The sequence below is a fragment of the Cydia amplana genome, chromosome 11, assembly GCF_948474715.1.
Source record: "Cydia amplana chromosome 11, ilCydAmpl1.1, whole genome shotgun sequence".
NCBI classification, from domain to species: Eukaryota; Metazoa; Arthropoda; class Insecta; order Lepidoptera; family Tortricidae; genus Cydia; species Cydia amplana.
In genome coordinates this window covers 5,468,053-5,489,457 of record NC_086079.1, presented here as the reverse complement: position 1 = coordinate 5,489,457, position 21,405 = coordinate 5,468,053, and the positions used below count along the sequence as shown (strand labels likewise).

The 21,405-nt window shown below is 38.5% G+C and overlaps 2 protein-coding genes across 4 annotated transcripts in view; one reads left to right on the top strand and one right to left on the bottom strand.

Annotated features, from left to right (window-relative positions):
• Positions 1–6,168, top strand: part of LOC134651937 (protein cueball) — a 58,129-nt gene extending 51,961 nt beyond the window's left edge. Inside the window, exons 6-7 of one of the 3 annotated variants that reach the window (XR_010097146.1) lie at positions 1,721–1,829; positions 6,000–6,016. Coding sequence is in view for 2 of the 3 variants with exons in the window: in XM_063507058.1 (XP_063363128.1) it covers positions 1,721–1,829; positions 6,000–6,110 (220 nt within the window). In the remaining variant the exon portion in view is untranslated. Of the gene's footprint in view, positions 1–1,720; positions 1,830–3,597; positions 3,698–5,999 lie in introns of those variants that run through there. The other 2 variants (XM_063507058.1, XM_063507059.1) reach the window with 2 other exon arrangements.
• A 5,279-nt stretch (positions 6,169–11,447) lies between these two features.
• Positions 11,448–21,405, bottom strand: part of LOC134652312 (85/88 kDa calcium-independent phospholipase A2) — a 41,313-nt gene continuing 31,355 nt past the window's right edge. The window contains exons 7-15 of the mRNA XM_063507484.1: positions 17,496–17,720; positions 17,127–17,346; positions 16,681–16,854; positions 16,265–16,533; positions 13,914–14,057; positions 13,599–13,722; positions 13,086–13,231; positions 11,978–12,093; positions 11,448–11,669 (exon numbers count right to left, since the gene is read on the bottom strand). Of these exons, the coding sequence (XP_063363554.1) occupies positions 11,448–11,669; positions 11,978–12,093; positions 13,086–13,231; positions 13,599–13,722; positions 13,914–14,057; positions 16,265–16,533; positions 16,681–16,854; positions 17,127–17,346; positions 17,496–17,720 (1,640 nt within the window). The remainder of the gene's footprint in view (positions 11,670–11,977; positions 12,094–13,085; positions 13,232–13,598; positions 13,723–13,913; positions 14,058–16,264; positions 16,534–16,680; positions 16,855–17,126; positions 17,347–17,495; positions 17,721–21,405) is intronic.

Sequence of the window (21,405 nt, the reverse complement as noted above, 5' to 3'; positions counted from 1 at the left end):
CCATTATGCTAATTGAACAAATCACTTTTAAATGTGGTGTAATCGTAGCTTTAGCATAGCATTAGACCCTTCGAAATCCAATACGTCACTACGTACGTCAGGGTAAATACGGAGTATCTCATGCATAATTTTAAAATCTTATCAGTTATTTCTATACGTAAACATAGTTACCTAGATACAAATACGTAGGCAACAGAGTCATTAGCTTTGCCTTACCAGGCCCGAACAGGAGGGGCAAACCAAGGCAGCGGTGGCGTAATGTCATCGCCAAAGATATAAACGCCTGTGGGTTGGCAGAAACCGATGTCCGGGATAAAGCGAAGTGGAAGGAGAAAAGTAGGAAAGCGGACCCCGTCACAGTACGGGACAAACGCTAGGAGGATGATGATGATGAGTTACCTAGATACAAACACGCTACCTACGTATCTTTACGAATCAAATATGTCGACACGGTTTTAGAATAATTATAAAATTCCGCATTTTTCAGTAAATTTCAATTATACTTAAATATGATCATGCTAGCTATGCGTAGATATTATTGATGTGGTCAAATTATTATTTACATTATTTGCATGCAACATCCAAAATAGTTACATTCTGTCTGGGAAATTGTAGAGGAGATACACCTACTGAATGTATTGGCTACGATGCATTAAATTGCGTTGTTAACGATTTATACGCATGGCATTGATAATGTAACCGTAGATATAATTACATAAGTAACTGGGTAGGAACTGTAATCTTTTAAGAATTCACATCATACACAAACTGATTAAAAATAAAAGGGTGTATCAAATGGATTATCGGCATTATCGCCTGCCTGTTTCAGTGTCAATTTAGCGTAAACCTATTAGCTATTGTTTAAACGAGCCGCGAGCACCCGCGAGTCGCTGTACGAATCATAAAAATCTGTCACACACTCACAAGACTGTGGGCCAGAGTCGATACTAAGATCTTATACCGACGACCAGTCTGGCCTAGTGGATAGTGAATCTGCCTGTGAAGCCAGGGTCCTGGGTTCGAATCCCGGTAAGGGCATTTATTTGTGTGAGCACAGATATTTGTTAATGAGTCTTGGATGTTTTCTAATGTATTTACTTATGTATTATATCGTTGTCTGAGTACCCACAACACAAGCCTTCTCGAGCTTACTGTGGGACTTAAGCAATCTGTGTAATGAATGTCCTATACCATCGCCGATAAGGCCAATGTGTGGAAGACCGTCTGCGAGCTCTTTTCTCACTTCTAAATCTTGCGTTTGTACACATGCTTACTCCACTTACAGAAGGTCGGTAGAGCAGGAGCCAAGCTGTTCCTTTCTGACTGTGTCTGAGCGAAATACGTATATATAATCGTATACACATACGAGAGTTCTTTGTACTACTTTTTAGTTTAGGTACTAATTATAATTCTAACATTCCAAAAGGTACGTGACGTTCGTTCCTAATCTCCCCTTCTGGGGTCCATTTCTCGAACGATATTAGACTAATATTATTAGTTCATTGTCAAATCGTATGGGTTGCCATGACAACACACTAATAATATTAGACTAATATCGTTCGAGTAATGGGCCCCTGGCCTACTGCTCTGTTTTAAAGCGTTCGTAGTGTGTGAGCTGTGACAGATTTATCCACCGATTTTGCGACTCGCATCTCAAGTAGTAAGATCATAAACGCGCCTTCTGTTGACGTTTCCATTGACAGCATTTGTATTGTTGCAGAATAAAGAAGCGAATCATAGTGAACAAGAACGTGACGCCGCTGACGGCGCGGCCCGACCAGTGCGAGATCACCATTGAAAACTGCTGCAACATGAATATTTGCGAAACTGTAAGTAATTATAATACACATTTTAGATGTAAGCAAAAGATCAATTTTCCTAGGATAGCGGTGCCGTCATATAGCGGCCGTCTCCATACTAAATAATACGGCGAAATATGGATGTCGTAGTATTTGTATGGAGACGGCCGCTATATGACGGCACCGCTTTCGGAGGAAACCAAAGCTTTACAATCCCTATTTCTTATTAAAGTAGGTACTTGAACTGTCTTTGAAATCGAGGCTAGGACAAAATATAAGTATCGTCAAGTGTGCTAACTCGGACAGAGGGGTAATTTCAAACAATTTTTGTGACTGTGATAGCTAGTTGAAAAATTGATCCTAAGACTTGTAAATACTAATGCAAAGATTGTAAAGAGTATACTGATGTCAGCCACGTTCATATAAATTGGGGAGTATTTCCTTTGTCTAATGTTATCCCTCCTGTCCCCAGTTACTCCACTTGACGATACCTACCTAATGCAATTTGACGTAACTTTATTACTGTACGTATATTTATTAACCTTCTCTCGATTTCTACTGTCCTTTGTTTTTTTTATGCGATTAACAATAACACAAGATTGTTCTGGCACTGGAGTATGATCATATTGTTATACGACTATCATGTAGGTACCTTTACCTACCTAATACTACATAATAATTAAATCCGTTTCATGTTTAGTTGATTATTGCATTGTTAGTCGCACTTTGTCAAAAAATATAGGCAATAATTGTATATCAATCTACCTGATAATCTACTACCTACATATATTATCAGATGAATTTTTCGGCTTGGTCTGGGGGGAAGAAAAAAGATCACCAGCGGGCATAGCCAATATGACACTCGCTAATAGAAAACGCTAATCGAAACAATAATGTAGGTATGGAAATAGTCATGTGACTTGCCGTAGCATCTGTCCTCCCGATACATTTTTACTTTTCGTTTGACGCTTGTCGATGTACGATTGTCATCTTGGCATGGCTCCATAATATTACCTCGTAAAAATAAACTTAATTCTGTGTCTCAAATGTTAGATAAATCTGACGCTCGTTGCAATACTCTTAACCAAATCCTACAAGTATCAATCAATGCATGTAAGGGTGTGCATTTTGCAGTTTGTACAATCCTCGCATATATACGAAGGTTAATTCAACCATTGAGTCAGAGTACATTATTCATTGAACAAGTAAATTCATCAAAATCGTACGATTTCACTTAACCTACGGTTTCTGTAATAGGATATGAGAAAACTACATCGATTATATAGCAAAAATGTTGACTAAATACGTTGCATGAATATAATTGTCAAATTCAGTGTCAGTTCAGATATGTGATATGATAGGTATACTGTGTAAATTGTAATTTACTCATTAACGCTTTTTTTTTATAACCTGATTGTCTTTGTTTAATCAAAGATGTATGTATTAGGATATTTTTTGAGAATTAACACTTTGTTTTAGGTTATAACAAGAAAAATGCATTTCTAAATTACGAATTTTATTTTGACTATGTAGATATAGGTGAACCAGGATCTATTGAGGGTGCGCCATGTTGCGGAATTTCACTGGAACTAATTTTTTCATACTACACTGAATTGTCACCCTATACATGAGAATAACAGCGCCCTCTTGACAATTATCATATATTACTGGTCAGGCTATAGTTCACTAGTTATTGTAGTTGGAAGTTTGGAACCCTAATTACCTAACTAAAATATACTATTCAAATGATAAATACAATTTAATCATGATTTTGTACCACGTAACCATTTCTACACAGGTAAATAGAATCGAGCAAGCACTCGACAACGAATAACAGTCGTCATTTAAGGTTAAAATTTTGATCACTTTGCTTCACTGCCAAGGGTCACGCGTACTAACAACTAACATACAGAACAGAATCGATTTATGCGTTTCTATCGATAAACAAAATTGAACTTTTTGTTAAGACTGAATGCTGATTTGACATTACTACGAAGGCTGATAAATAAATGAGGAATAACTTGTCGAGCGTTATGTAAACGGGCGAACGTAAATGAGACCATTCAGTAACACGAGACAGGCAATCCCTGTATCTGTACCTTTGTATACTAGTTCTTTATCGAAAAATCACGCTAGTGAGAGTTTTTTATTTATTAACCTTCTCTCGATTTCTACTGTCCTTTGTTTTTTTTATGCGATTAACAATAACACAAGATTGTTCTGGCACTGGAGTATGATCATATTGTTATACGACTATCATGTAGGTACCTTTACCTACCTAATACTACATAATAATTAAATCCGTTTCATGTTTAGTTGATTATTGCATTGTTAGTCGCACTTTGTCAAAAAATATAGGCAATAATTGTATATCAATCTACCTGATAATCTACTACCTACATATATTATCAGATGAATTTTTCGGCTTGGTCTGGGGGGAAGAAAAAAGATCACCAGCGGGCATAGCCAATATGACACTCGCTAATAGAAAACGCTAATCGAAACAATAATGTAGGTATGGAAATAGTCATGTGACTTGCCGTAGCATCTGTCCTCCCGATACATTTTTACTTTTCGTTTGACGCTTGTCGATGTACGATTGTCATCTTGGCATGGCTCCATAATATTACCTCGTAAAAATAAACTTAATTCTGTGTCTCAAATGTTAGATAAATCTGACGCTCGTTGCAATACTCTTAACCAAATCCTACAAGTATCAATCAATGCATGTAAGGGTGTGCATTTTGCAGTTTGTACAATCCTCGCATATATACGAAGGTTAATTCAACCATTGAGTCAGAGTACATTATTCATTGAACAAGTAAATTCATCAAAATCGTACGATTTCACTTAACCTACGGTTTCTGTAATAGGATATGAGAAAACTACATCGATTATATAGCAAAAATGTTGACTAAATACGTTGCATGAATATAATTGTCAAATTCAGTGTCAGTTCAGATATGTGATATGATAGGTATACTGTGTAAATTGTAATTTACTCATTAACGCTTTTTTTTTATAACCTGATTGTCTTTGTTTAATCAAAGATGTATGTATTAGGATATTTTTTGAGAATTAACACTTTGTTTTAGGTTATAACAAGAAAAATGCATTTCTAAATTACGAATTTTATTTTGACTATGTAGATATAGGTGAACCAGGATCTATTGAGGGTGCGCCATGTTGCGGAATTTCACTGGAACTAATTTTTTCATACTACACTGAATTGTCACCCTATACATGAGAATAACAGCGCCCTCTTGACAATTATCATATATTACTGGTCAGGCTATAGTTCACTAGTTATTGTAGTTGGAAGTTTGGAACCCTAATTACCTAACTAAAATATACTATTCAAATGATAAATACAATTTAATCATGATTTTGTACCACGTAACCATTTCTACACAGGTAAATAGAATCGAGCAAGCACTCGACAACGAATAACAGTCGTCATTTAAGGTTAAAATTTTGATCACTTTGCTTCACTGCCAAGGGTCACGCGTACTAACAACTAACATACAGAACAGAATCGATTTATGCGTTTCTATCGATAAACAAAATTGAACTTTTTGTTAAGACTGAATGCTGATTTGACATTACTACGAAGGCTGATAAATAAATGAGGAATAACTTGTCGAGCGTTATGTAAACGGGCGAACGTAAATGAGACCATTCAGTAACACGAGACAGGCAATCCCTGTATCTGTACCTTTGTATACTAGTTCTTTATCGAAAAATCACGCTAGTGAGAGATTCAGTATTTCAATGCTAAAAGAAGAAACACATAGATCGAACCGCTGATAATTAATTGTAGATAACCTTGTAAAACCTTTGGTAGGTATGCTTGTGAGCTCGTGACTTAGGTACATGCTTTCATTCAAGTCACAACATGGTAAAATAAATGACATAATGATATATTATAATAACACTGCTCTGAGTGAAATGTTGATACCAGCTTTTTTTATCGCATCTGCTTAGTCTGTCCCCAAAATTAAGTTAAAAAATATTTATGTCGCTTTCATAAAGTCAGAGCTACAAGTTTCGTTGAAAAGTTTGTCCAATCGCGAGGTGCCTTTTATAACCAATGTATTTCTTTTATACTATAGGTATAGTAGTAGAATAGTAACTTCTAGCTTCTTAAATAAACCACCTTATTAAAGAAATAGTTTAATTTACGTTTCTCTTTTGTTACAGCCGTGTTTCGAGCCCAGAAGCACAATACGGCCAACATTACTCGACACAAAACCCGGCAAAGAGGAGAAGAGGAACCTAATCGCTAATATGGAGCATCCGGACGACTTCTAAATTTAATGTCCTTACCAACACCCTAGGAGGCGTCAGGTTTCTAAACTTTACAGAAGAGTTATATACTCATATAGAGAAAATAAACTTTCTACAAAAGTCATATTCATACAGAGAAAAAGTATGTCCTATTTCTGAAAGTAAAGACAAAGGAGTCGAATTTTTGGTTGTGAATTATGGCAGCGTAAACCGTTCCTAATAGATTGTCCTGTGTTTATAACTTTAAGGAATACACACTTTAGATCCTTAGTATCCGTATGACTGATTGTCAGTGTTAAATTCAGCACAATTCTAACAACATTTTATTTAGTGCAAGTCGCTTTGACGCATGAAACTCTCAAGTCTCAACCAAAGGTGGAGTGTTGCAGTGTCTGTTTATATTATGTATCTCTCAATCGGTACGCACTATTCCACTTCCATAGGGGTACCATATGCGACCAAATAATCTGCCAACTTTTTAAGGAGACGTTTTCATGCCAATACTGACGGTTAGGGCCATCCCACACTAGCGTATCCCGAGCGTCGGCGTCTAGTCAACTCTATGGCCGCTGCTCGACGCAACTTTGGCGCAACTGCGCAGCTAAGCCATTTTCCATAGCGCTTACTAGACGCCGACGCTCAAAGGACGCTAGTGTGGAGTGGCCCTTAAAATCAATATGGCGCCTCTTAGGTTTATCAACTAAATGGATTATGTTTTTGGCGGAGTCCAATTTACTTATTGTGATAAGGGATGTGCTGTTGGATTATGTTAATCTGTGGCCATCGCAGGGCTGTGTTTTGTGAGATGATTATAATCGGAATGTAACAGTTGCACAAGGCCCTAAGAGACATTGATAAAGATGTCTTATTTATTTGCGAATCTCTCTAATAATAGCGAGTCCTTTAATTGTTGCTAGAAAATTACGCGTCAGTGTTGCCACCGAGGGCAAATGATGACATTTTAAAGTTTTGATGATTTCCATATCTGTCGCTTATATGAATTAAGTTACAGAATTAGATATACCGAATCGATTTTCAGATTATGTGACCCAGGCCTGTATATATCTGACGTGTTAGGGAGATCCCACACTAGCGTCTTCCAAGCGTCTGCGTATTGTAAACTATATGGTTGCTAGGTACTCGACGCAACGTCGGCGCAACTGCGCAGCGACACTATTTTCCATAGCGCTGTCTAGACGCCAACGCTCAAAGGACGCTAGTCTGGGGTTTCATTTAGTGTTGCCGGTGTCATGTAGCATTCTAAAAATATTATTATGAAACCAGTGAAACTTCATTATAACTTCATTCATGAATTCTTTTTGAGTGCTTCCCTTTTAATTTGCTGAACCCAGTCTCTTTAGGGTCCTGTGTGCGAACTGTGAGTAGAAAGTAGGTTAGGCCGATTCGCAGCGTGGGTTCTACTGAATTTTATATTCTGATATTTGGGCAATGAAAAAATTCTCAAGTAAAAATGGTTTTACTTCTTGGATCTTTTCAAGGCTCAGTTACAAAGCTAGCATGTTTAGGCAAGAATAATGCAAAGCTAAACCATAGTGCCTTTTAAAAAATAAGAAGCAAGAATGAATTACGCCTTACATTAGTACTTATCTACGGTAAGTTTTTTTACACACTTTTTTTATTCTTGCCAAAACATGCTAAGCAGAGCCCGTACCATGAGTCATTGACAGTGTCAAAACTGACATAAACGCTTTCGAGAACGTAATTTACTTTCTATACATCTCGCTTGCCCTAATATGCGAGTACGAGCGAGATGCATAGAAAGTAAATTACGTTCTCGATGGCGTTTATGTCAGTGTCAAACTGGTGGTAGTGGTACAGTTTCATGTGTGTGATTCGTGAACGTTCCATTTTTTTTGGTGCCAAATATCGAGTAACTTTATTTTCCTAATTTGGTTACCACCAACCGAGGGTTAGTAGTACATAAATAGAGCATTTATAAATTAATTGTATGATAACGAGCACATACAAAGTATGTCTAGTTTAATTTTACGGGAAAATAATTATTACTGTGTTCCTTTTCCTTCTCTATGCAACACTGCCGGTGCATTATTTGCCTTTTTCCCAGACTTAATTTTTTTTAATAATTAGACATAAAAAGATTACCTACTCTAATTTAGTAAATTATTTTACCCAATCGTTATTTGTGAGTGTTGCCTATTGATTAATTTTGACATTTCATTTCATTTTGTATCTATTTATTATACTAAAATCCTAAGGGCCATTTATAGTTTATTTTCGTCAGATTATTATAAATTGACATACTTACCTACATAATAATAATAACTTCCACTTTTTATGATTGACAATTATAGGTTTGTTTTGACACCATCCAATTTGTGATAAATTTATAATTGTTTTTTGTTGGCCATAAATCAGTCAGTAATCGTCATATATCTCCTTTTTTATATTATTCATCATTGTACATAATATACCTATGAAGGGTTTCGGTGTACTTTAATTTGTACATTATATGTCATTTGTAACTATAAACTCAGCCTAATGTAACACTTAGCCACCACAAAACCATGTCTAATTTGACAAATATGCGTTCTGATTAGTTCGATTTGACATAGTTCAATCATGGCATAGCGTTATATAAGGTTGACTTTACGTTGTTGACTATTTGTAATACCGATGATTGAGTTTAAATGTGTAGCAAAAAAATATTATTCTATTATCATTAGTTCGTAGGAAATGTCGCAAGCATGGCTCATATTGTCCCATTTTATAATAAAATACCATAAACTCTTCTATGTATGGCCTACTGATAGCCTTCGGAATGTTTTCAGTTTCAAAATTTATCACATGGATAAATTTCGGAACTTCACACATTTTTGTAGGGGGAATGAAATTTTCCATTTAAAATGAAACTTATTACCTACTTGTTATTAGAGTAGAAATTATATTATTTTTGAAAACTTTCGGGAACTTGCGTACTGTGAACTAATTATATTTATATGTAGTTTTCTTCAGAACATGCCTCTCGTATAGAAAATGTCTTATTTACTGATACTTAGCCATAACTTGGCTAGAAAATACTAACTTTTTGGTATTTGCAGTTTTCTGTAAGTACTTAAACGAACAAAGCCCATGTTAAATTGTTAAATAAAAAGAGAATGTCTTATTCCTATCTTAGGTGCTTAGATCAACTTATAGAAGTACATATCTGTTTCTGAATACATGTTAAATAATAATGAGTAATTGTCTTAAAATTTCAAAAGACCTATTAAATACTAATGTTCCGATCGTGTCTACTGCAATGCTGAATGTACAATAGTTTATTGACTATAATACGCATTGTCGTAATAGTCAATAGATTTGTCACGTATTTAACTGCTATAGTCTAGTTTCAATGCCTTGTATGAAAATTACTAAATATAAGTCTATTTTGTATAAAATGATGCGCCAAAATATTTACCTTACATGTCTCTTCAAAAATTTAATAAATTAAATTTTAACCGTCACGAGTTTTAAAACTTGTGTAAACCAAAGTCTAAACAGAATAAGACTCAAATTTAGTATGTTTTGTGAAAAGAACAAAATCTTTGAATATGTTCCTACAGTACAAGTAGAGAATATACATCTCTATGGAGTGCCTAAGATTTCTGCTTCGACGCTAATCATGCTAACTTACATTTTATTTATATGGGCCTTAAAACTTATCCTTTTCGGTTTATAATTTAAGAAATAATGTTCCTATAACTTAATTTATCACCTCAGTAATATTTATTGAAACAATGAATTCTAAAACGGAATTTAAACTAATTTTAGAATCTCAATTGCTGCTACTTATAAAATGTACTTATATTTTGTTTTCATTTTCGAAGAAGAGGCACTTGAGATGCAATGATTAGGTTAGTGATGCTACACAGCCTAAAACTTATTGTTGGTACTTAGTGGCAAATGATAGGGTAGTTTTAGTTTAGTAATAGTTTAGTTCGTGGATTGATAATATCCACATCAGAAATGTGATATTATTGAGTCTTTGTATAAGCCTCCATTAGAGTAATGTTTTATTATAAAGAAATAAAAATGCTTTTCAATATGATTGTCTTTATATGTATTTTCTCCCAAATGTATTTCCTGATTTCCTAGAATTAAATATTGATCTAAAAATATTTTACCGTAAAATATGAATTAATTATTCGTTAACAGTCCGAAGGCCGAAGGATATATTTTTACATATCCATTTTATGAAAGTAAGAATTTATGGATTTATTAAGCTACCTTAAAAACTAGTTTAGGGGGTATTTTTAAAAATAATAGAGATGATTGAGACTTCACTTTTTATTGTTATCAGATCAGCCGAGCAACAGTAAAATTAACTAGGTTTATCTTATCACATTTGCAAAATTTCCAAATTATTTGGTAATAAATAAATTTCAACTACACAAACATGTTCAGTACTTTAACTCTAGCTTGTAGGCCTTGTAGCTTGTCTACAGTAATTCATTCATAAATTACCTACAAAATGACAAGCGTGTCTGGGTAATCATCCACATCATAGATTAGTATATGTTATTATTATTATGTCCACATGACATGACGAGGAAAGTAGCGGTGTGAGATTGCGAACCTTCGTATTGGTGCCGTTCCTTTTAAAATCATTTGTATAATCGACGTCAAGTAAGTACGCCTACATTTTTATTCTTAGTAGTGTCAACATTATAACATATATTTGACTTCTACAGTAGTACAGTTCAACTTCGGAATTACCTGAATACCTGCTGAATACACCTTATTAATTTTATAAACTTTACAACATTAATGTAACCCGCTACTTTATATATGTATTTAAGGATATAACAAAGATATGATAGAAAGCACTAACCTTTAGGTTTTGAGTTTTAACTCGATCTGCGCCATGCCGGGCCCTACGTCCCCATCACACTAGCAGCCTAGCCCCGCTGTATGGCGATGGAGACCTGTTGGACTAGCTATGACCCACAACGGGTGACATTGCCCTTTTCCCTAAGCTGCCTGCCTAGCTCTAGGAAGAGCTCACGCGCCTCCCGTCAAGACGGCCTGCAGGTCTTAATTTTATTATAATACAGCAATTTTGTACCATATTCGTAATATTTTTTTCACACTTTAATAAATTAACAATACCTATTCATATCTAGGAAAAACCAACAAATTTATGTAAAATATTTCAACTACTCTTATATGTCCCTTGACTCCTAACTTCCAACCCCTCAACTCCTAACCTCTCGACCCCTCAGTCTCATACCCGTCAACTTGACTAACACACCAGCCAACCATCCAGCCCTTCAAACCCCGACCCGTCAAGCCCCAAACTCAACCCCTAACCTCAGACTCCTCAAACCTCACCCTACCTCATCACACGGGCTCGGCTAGCAACGCCGTGAGGTCAGCGATGCCATCGCGATGCTCGCGCATGTACGCGTGCGTCTCCCACAACATGCGCACCAGCAACTCGTCCGAACGCTCATCCATGGCCACGTCGTTCGACATTGATGGTGAGAAACGGTAGTAGGGGACGCCGAGTGAGGAACACCAGGCGCGGGCGCGGTCGACTACGCGGCCGTCGGATTGTGTTGCCTGAAAAAAAAATCAATTTAATCTTCTAACACTGTTCGGTGAGTTTGAAAACGCTTTTTGAGTTCTATGCGTAGAGTAAAAGCAGTTATAGCTATTGGATCGATATCTCAGAAGACCGCAAGTTCGAATCGATGAATTTTTAGCGGTAGTAGGTAGATTTAAACGACAGAGCAGATTGCACCTAAAATGTCCACTAACGCCCACAAGGAGAGGAGAAAGTAAGAAGATTTCACCTGATAGACTAGGTTTCCAATGGCGAAGTCTCCAGGCTAACATAGTCTAAGAGGGAAGTAAGAGATTTTATCAACCTGATCAACCAGGAGGGTTCCAATATTGGAGAGTCCAAAGGCCAGCTTGGCCATGCCCCACACGGTATCGGGCTTAGACACGTCGATCTCTCTGATCTTGCACAGTGGGTTTGTACCTGAGGATTTAAACGATATCTTATTTTACATCATTTCTACATACTTATTAGGGATTGCAGAACCGGTACTTTTTAAAAGAACCGGGATTTTCGGTACTGGGCAAAATTGGAACCGGGATTTCCCGGTATTTTTGGTACTTTCGGGACTACCATAAAAAAACAGTGTTTATTTTAATTTTCAGTAAAAAAAGCGCAAAACGACCACGAATCTTTCTCTAAACATTGGCACAATATAAAAAGTACCATAGTGAAGGTACACACACTTCTTTTTTACGATAATATATGTCTTTAATATAAGCCACACAATCATTGCCTATATTAACTGTGATATGGACTGCCTCTGCGTACTATACTACTAAATAATATAATTTTGGTTTAATCCTAATCTACATGTCATATTTTTACTATCTACAAAATTTCCCTCTATTATTTTCTCGTATTTAGTATACAAATAAATATTAATCGTTTTTTTTTATCGTAGAAACACTTATGTCGTTAAAGTTTCAAATTACGCAATTTTATGTTGTCGGCATTGTCAAACCCATTGACTATTTTTGTTTTGATTTTAATATTGTGGCCAGCCGTAAAAATAGGTATTAGCGTCAGTCTTAGATAGATAGAACATATTTCTTTAATAAAAAAACATGATATTTCATGCTAAGTAACAAAAAACAGTCAAATATTTTACCGGAAATGTTAGTCCCGAAAATCCCGAAAGTACCGGGAATTTAAATTTTGAAATCCCGTTTCTTTGCTTGACTCTAAATCCCGGGAAATCCCGGTACGTTCGGTTCTGGTATTTCCCGGGAGCAAACCCTAATACTGTACTGTAGGCGTCAGGTTTAAGTTTTCTGTGTATACTCCATCGCCCTCACTCTGAACTGTCCATCTGTGGACCTTATGCCTTTTGTAATAAGATCCACCGATGGATAGTTAAAAGTGTTGCTGTTTGTAAGGTGTCCAAATTTATGAAAAATTTGAGAGTTCCATACCTGTGCCACACGAAACAACAACTTTCAAGTCAGTCTTGCGTGCTTCCTCGATTTGTCCCGTAGCTCTAAAAGCTAGCCTCATCTCTGTGAGCTCCGATAATGCGTCTAGCGTAGGATTGTTCGCTATTAAACCGCCGTCGAGATATCTGCGAACGAAATAGTTATTTATTATATTAGACCAGCGGTTCTCAATCTTTTTTTTTGACGGAACCCTTTTGGAAAGCGAAATACTTGATGGAACCCTACAATAAAACAATAGTTTTTAGAAGTGTATTTTTTTATTAATAAGCATAATAATTATGCTTATTTTATTATTCTAAATTCTTGCGGAACCCCTGCAGGGGTGTCGCGGAACCCTAGGGTTCCGCGGAACACACTTTGAGAATGGCTGTATTAGACGTTTAACCTTTTGAACGCTGATCCGCGGATTGGTTTGTCTAAGTTTCAAGGTACATCAGCGAGTACAAAATTGCTTGGACAGGGACACATAAATGTTTCTAGTTGGAGAGTTACCTGCCGGAGGCGGTGAAGTATGAGGGCGCGGCGCCGGTGGCGCGGGCCGCCTGCCACACCAGCTGCTGGCTCGGCGGCGGGGGTGACACCAGGCCTATCCCTTCGCCTCCTTCGCTCACACGCGCTGGAAACCACGAAACTTGTTCAAATATATATATTACTGACTGACTGGAATAACATTTGATGGCTTTGTGTTAAATATTTAAACGAACCTCTAAAAGTATAAACGAACCTCAGTTTAAAATTAATACTCAACCAGCAAAATGCCAAATTTCCCCGAGTGGACAATAATGTACCTACTACCTATTTACTTACGGTTAAACTTATCATGCGCCTCCAGGATTTCCTGTGCTGACTGGTAGTTCCTGAATATATGCAGGTCTACCGGTTTCCTGTCCGCCAACAACGCCAGGATCATCAGCTTGGGATGAGTCAGGTCCGCCATCACGGTTTCCGTACCTATAAAATCCCACCAAAAACATTTCATGTAAAATTGGCGGCCAAGACTCACTAGCTTTTACTGTAAAAAAGTTATCACAGTGAGATCTCACTAATCTTTCACTTGGTTTAAAAACTATGGCTTGGCCGTTTCATAAATCTTCTATTGCATCACCTATCAGTATAATCAGTATGATCATTACCACAATATTGAAGACATAAACTTAATTTCTTACCATATGTGCCAGACTGTTCGATGGCCTTACTTACGGTAGGGCACGCTTCACGCGCTCCAGCTAACAGGGCGCCTGCGGCGCTCTACACACTAATAGATCGGGCGAACCCCGACATTTGGAGCTCGCTTCGCGCGCTCCTACTAACAGGGCGCCTGCGGGATTAATAGGGGATGGAGGGTGAAAATTACAGATTACTAAATTTTTCTCCTCCCTAAAAATTGTTAATCCTAATAGTCCGCCATCACGGTCACCGTACCTATAAAATACATAAAAGTGAGTTCAAAAGTGCATCCTGGCTCTACTGCATCTATGCTGTGTTGATCAACTTTTTTTGCGATGTTATTCTTTCCCGTTGTCCGTTTCTCAATCGAGATAGAGATGTTTTCCCTCTGGACAACTAGCCGTAACCGTAAAACCTTGGCAACGAGTGATACTAAAAAGTTGATTCACCCATATACGAGGGGTGTTCAAAATATTCTCGGTATGAGAATGAAAACAAACAAGTACGAAAAGTTTGATATTTTTATTTTTCAATATACTCCCCCCCTATGTTCATACACTTAAAAGATCGATCAATTATTTTTTTTAATCCCTCGTAAAAATATTTTTTATCTTTCGTGTAAAAATGCTCCTCCACTGCCGCCTTCAATGCTTCATCGTCAGAAAATTTATTTCCACGCAGATCCTTTTTAAGATTGGGGAGCAAAAAGAAGTCGCTGGGGGCTAAGTCCGGACTATACGGAGGGTGAGTAACAGTTTTAAACCCACATTCAACAATAGCTGCCTTGGCAATATGAGCAGTATGGACGGGGGCGTTGTCATGCAGAAGCAGAATACCTTTGGTTAACTTTCCTCGCCTCTTTTCTTTAATTACATCCTTTAATTGACGTAGAATGTTAGCGTAGTACTGTCCTGTGATATTTACACCTTTTTCTTTATAATCGATTAGTAATACTCCTTCACAATCCCAAAATATCGTGGCCATGACCTTGCCAGCTGAAGGGATGACCTTGAACTTCTTGGGATGAGCTGAACCCTTAATGTGCCACTGCATGGACTCTTGTTTACTCTCTGGGTCATAATGATGAACCCAGGTTTCATCTCCAGTAACTATTCTTTGCAGCACCTCATCAGGATTTTCACCGCACAGGTCAATAAAATCGGAACAACAAGCTACACGCATGTCTTTTTGAAGCCGAGTCAGCATTCGCGGAACCCATCTTGCACTTACTTTTGACATATTAAGATGGTCATGTATAATATCATGTACGGTACCAATAGAGAGATTGGTTACTTGTGCTATAGATTTTACCTTCACTCGACCATCTTCCAATATAAGTTTTTCCACTTTATCAATATTTTCTTGTGAAGTAGCTACTACAGGCCGGCCAGGTCTAGGGTCATCTTCAATACTCTCCCTTCCGCGTTTAAACTCGCTTGACCACTTTTGAATGGTAGATAAAGAAGGAGCAGACTCACGGTAAACACAATCCATTTCCTCTTTTATGGTTTTTTGATTTTTACCCTGTTTTGTCAAGAATTTTATCACGCATCGATGTTCTAATTTAGTTAACATTGTCAATTCGCACATGATGTTCATGTTTGTTCAGCAATTGCAGAAAAACAAAAGACTATCTCGGTTCGAATTATACTTTTTTTTAATGTCAATGAATAAACCTTAGCGGCCAGTAACGAAAGAAATTTTAGAAGAGGTCGTAAGATATCAATACCGAGAATATTTTGAACGCCCCTCGTACAACTTGCTGGTTTTGTTATTTCCAGCAAGCGGGAATTAATTCCTCAAAACGCTATGTTTGGATCTAATTTGATTGGCCATCAGGTCAGCTCATTTTTTTCCTCATTTTCCTCAAAAGCAAGGATGCCTCCTGTGCTAGCACCATTTATTCAGTCGAAAAGTAGTTGTTCAGTCGTAAAATTAAAATCTTTAATGCTTCTAAAGGGTATGGCCGCCGTAATAAGATCTATTCTTACCTAAATTATCCTTCAATATGGTCTCCAACGCTTCTGAAGGATACGGACGCGTACCAACGAACGCGTATTCCTTCATGCGGAAATACAGTCTTTGGCATTCTCTCAAATCCTTCCCACTAGCGAGGGCTAAAGCTAGGATGCCTCCAGTACTGGTGCCAGCTACCCAGTCGAAGCAGTGGATGATGGGGCGGCCGATGGTGGCTTCTAGGTTGATTAGGATTTGGACTAGGACTAGACCGCGGATACCCCCGCCGTCGAGGCAGAGGAGGCTAAAAGAAAGAAAATAAATTTATTCAGAACGCTTACAATATTGCTTAAATCTATAATGAGCTCTCATAATAACACACCTATGAAAGTGACAGAGATACCTATAGAAGTGATGGGGCGAAGGTATTAAACTGTCAATGAGTACAAACCGTCCCTGCTTGCGGCTAGTGGGTGAATTAGCGGCGCGCTCCCTGGTCGCGAGGCTGAGCATGTGGCTGATGACGTCACGACAGGCGGGATGTGGCACGCGGGGCGGGGGCACGCCGTCGTAGTTCCCGCGGGCTGCGCAGCCGGGGCCGCAGCCTGTCACTTCTGCCGAACACCTGGGGACAAAGAAGGATGCCATTCTTTTTTGGTTAGTTTGGATAAAAATGGAAAAAGATGGAAGAGGCTTATACCCTCAGTGGATCCTGCTACGGAGTTCCTTAGGGTTAGAGACATTAGTCCGAAAGTCGGTCCAGGATATCCCAAGCATTTTCCTCCAGCACCACATCATTATCAATTTATCATCGTTACTACTAGACATTTCACAGGGACATATGTCTGCCGCTGTAGCCAAATTGTTGAGTTTTCAACGTTTTTTTAGTTAACTAACCTCTGAGCTCCTACAGCGTGTAGCACATACAATATCTTGTCGTAGTTACTATTGGACATTTCACAGGGCACCATATGTCTAGCGGTATATCCAGAATTATTCAGCGCTTGTAAGTCAGCACCGAAGACTATCAGTGCTTCGACTAAAGATATGTTCGTCTGCTTTACGGCTAAGTGTAGAGGGGTGTTTCCTTCGTTATCTGCTATGGAGTGTTCCGCGCCTGAAACAAATTAGATCAGTCAAAATTGAACATCAACCCCAGTGGGTCCCAGTGGACCAAACTATGTTTTTCGTAGCCTGTCTAGTGTATGTCCAACAAAAAATATTTACCAACAGTCAAGATGTTTTTTCTAAAACAAACATACAGACCTCTATATAACAGCGCCATAGCACACTCCAGGCGCCCCCTGAACACCATGACATGCAACGCAGTCCGGCCGTCAAAGTTCAACGCATTAATGTCACAGTTCTTGTCCACCAAGGCTTCGATGACCTCGCGAGAGACGGACCAGTGAAGAGGCGTGCCGCCGTGTTTCATGTCTTGTTGGTAGACTTTGGGTTGATTGGCTCCATGGAGTACGTCGCCGACGATACCTTAAAACGACAGGATATTGTTAGTTATTTACTTCATTCATACATTACACTCAGTTCCAGTTGGTCTCAGGCAAGTTGTCCGATAGAATACTGCGGTCACGTTATCCGCACGACAGGTGGCTCCTGCCTTTCTGTCCACAGCAGTCTCACCCTCATTGGTGGTATTTGGCGTTTACCTTCAACCACTGATGGCGTAGTGCCTGGCGGTCGCTGAATCGGCCTGGGTCGCGAACCAAACCGGACGGAAAAAGCCAGGCAAGCACGCTATGATTCCGCAAGCGTCCAGACCAGACACATCACGAGCATTTGATTCAGAGCTCGCCATACCACTTTAAACATGCTAAGCTGCTGGCTGTATCCGAGCATGAATCGGGCCATTGGCTGCATGCACTGCCTTCGCAAAACATTGCAGTAAGATTTATTATCAGTTAACAGTGTATAGACGATGGTACATTGCAGTAATGACCACTAACCAGGTATATAAATAAATAAATAAATATTGGGGGACATCTTACACAGATCAACCTAGCCCCAAACTAAGCAAAGCTTGTACTATGGGTACTAGGCGACGATATACATACTTAATATAGCACTTGAGTAAACAGTTGACTGCCGCCTAGCCGGCAGATTCACATCGGCCCCAGCCAATAGCAACGCTCGCACGCAGTCGGGCGCGTTGGCGAGGCAGCACATGTGTAATGGCGTGTATCCTTGCTTGTTGTACACGTTGAGAGACGACCCTGATTTGCTTGCGAGCACCTGGATATTGAAATAAAGAGTATTAAATATAATTTATCGTCTATTCAGAATTTCAGATGGTGTCCTAAGATAAATAGGTAGGTACTTAGTCACTTTTCAATACAGCTAGTATGGCGATGGTATTTGCATGACGAACAGAACGAATTATGGTTTTGAGTGTTTGAATGAATGTTTTTTTTTCTACTGACCAAAATGGCTTGACAGACTATACATACATTGATAATCTCCTTGTTGCTGGCCGCAGCGTAATGGAACACGGTGTTTCCATCCAGATCGACAGTGTCCAACGGACATTGTAGAGAGACCAGGCTTTGGACCATGCGGACGTTGCACGATTTCACTGCCACCTGGCAACAATACTCAAAATATTTTAGAAACAAAAGACAATAGAACAAAAGGCAAAAGAAAAAAGTGTGTATAAATGTCAAATTTATGATAGAGTCTGTGCGGAAAGAGAAGAGTCGTGGGATGTATTGGGTCCCATACTCTTCTCTTTCCGCACAGACTATAAATCTTTACCATCAACGGCGTAGCTCCAGTTGCCGGGTCCACCTCATTCATATGCGCCCGGACCTCAGGGTCATTAAACATCTCGCAAAGTCCGAAGTGAGCTGCCAGGTGGGCTATGGACCATGTATGGTGTTTGGCCAGTGTGTCGCATAGCTTTTGGAGACTTGCTATAGTACACTGAAAATAAGTTAGGAAATTATAATTTGTTAAGAAAAGCCTTAAAATAACATATTAACAAGTGAATAATAAGTAAACCTAAGTATATGTATACCTACGGTTTGTGGTATTCATACTTACATCTTTAGTTATTTTAATGTAAACTGGTATTCTCTCTTTGTACACCATAAACTTCTGTTCTGCACTTTTTTGGTTTTCTGACCGAAACAAGCTAGAGAGGATAAAAATAAATAATTGGATTGCGTGTGAAGCGTACTTAATAATAGGGTCACCGTCAGCTATGTAGGTAGCTGAACAAAATACATAAAAACATCCAGGGAGTTGTTGTGAAATGGCATTGTCATTTCAAATTATTTATGAATAAGTTTTTGAGAAAAAAAAATATTTATGCACAAATTCAAAATCCCCCTATTTTCTCTTCATTCCCGGGAACGTTTCCGGGACTAATCCCACCTAGGGAATTTACCCGGGAACGGCACATCACTAGCCCCGTTAGACGGTACATAAATAAAAGCAAACAACATTACCTGTACATATGAGTGGATGGCTTGTATATAATATCAAAATATTTGTCCATAGAATTATTCTTGCCAGCCTGGATTTTAGGGCCGTATAATAACATGGAATCTTCTCTGTAATGTATCGGCCTTGAAACATAATTGTCTGGACGCACTTCTTTTACCTTTGTAGGGGACTCTTCAGTGCCCAATAGGTCTCTAAAAACTGTAATTTATTATTAAGCCCCGAAAACCGAAAAAAAATGTACCTATGGAAAATGCGTAATATTTAGGCACTTACATGAATTGAACATTTTACCAGTTTATGCGATTTATATTCCTACACATAATCACACTAAACGAGTAATAATCAGGGCTATTTCACGTAGAACGTAGTGATTATTAAATACGCTCTTTGCTTAGAACTGCGACGCAGTGCGTCTCTTTGAGCCAAAACACAATTACACGATGCGACGTCGTGTCGTGTGTCAATATCAGGTTCCCTGTGGGAGCGTAGGGTCGGATCCTACCGGCTGCGCCATGTAAAATATGTTTTGTGACGGAGGATTAAATAACACACGTAAGCTGGTTGTATTGTAAGACTGAATCGTAGTGATTATATGCTCTTTGACTGAATCATTATTCATCTACCCACACAGGATAGTATCTGAGGTTTATATGACAAATGCGACGTCGTGTCACGTAGCGACATCACGTCTTGGAAGTCTACGATGTGCATTGACTTTAATGCACATTGTATAAACGCCCAATGTACTTAATTAACGCGACCCGGACAATCATTTGACCAATATTCTTCTTCTTTCCATCCCCTGCTGGGGTGGAGGACTCGAATTATTTCTTCCACTTACTCCGGTCTTGGGCAACTTGGGTAGCCTCCTCCCACCCCATCCCCAATACACCCAGCTCTCATCACCAACTAATCATCATCATTTGACCTACTTATAGTGATCTTTAATTTGCCATTTGTTGTACCTACTTATTTACAAGAAAAAAGGTGTACCTACCTACGAGTTAAAAAAACTTTAGGGCCAAAACACAATTACCAGATTTGACGTCGTGTCATGGCACGATATTACCTATTGCTCAAATTATTGTCCGGGTCGCGTTAATTAAGTTTATAAAAAGTGCATTATAAAGTCAATGCACATTGTAATTGTTCACGACGCGACGTCGCAACGTGACACGATGTCGCGACGTGTCGTGCCATGACACGGCGTCGCATCGTGTAATTGTGTCTTGGCTTTTATATTTCCACGACACGACGTCGCCACGTAACACGACACGACGTCGCGTCATGGCACGATGCGTCGTGTAAAGGACGTATTTGTTCTCTTTGACGACGCAAGTCAACTAGGTACTGTCACTTCTTGCTCCTCGTTCTTACTACAAATGCCATTTGTTTAAAAAGGACAACCATACTATTTAGACAAGACGTGCGCATTGGCGCAGCGTATCCATAATTGCATTATACAATACAAGGTGCAACACAAATAGTCCGAGGGGATCCGTATTTATTAATCCGTATTAAGAAAAAGCGGCCAAGTGCGAGTCGGACTCGCCCATGAAGGGTTCCGTATTTAGGCGATTTAAGACGTATAAAAAAAAACTACTTACTAGATCTCGTTCAAACCAATTTTCGGTGGAAGTTTACATGGTAATGTACATCATATATTTTTTTTAGTTTTATCATTCTCTTATTTTAGAAGTTACAGGGGGGGGGA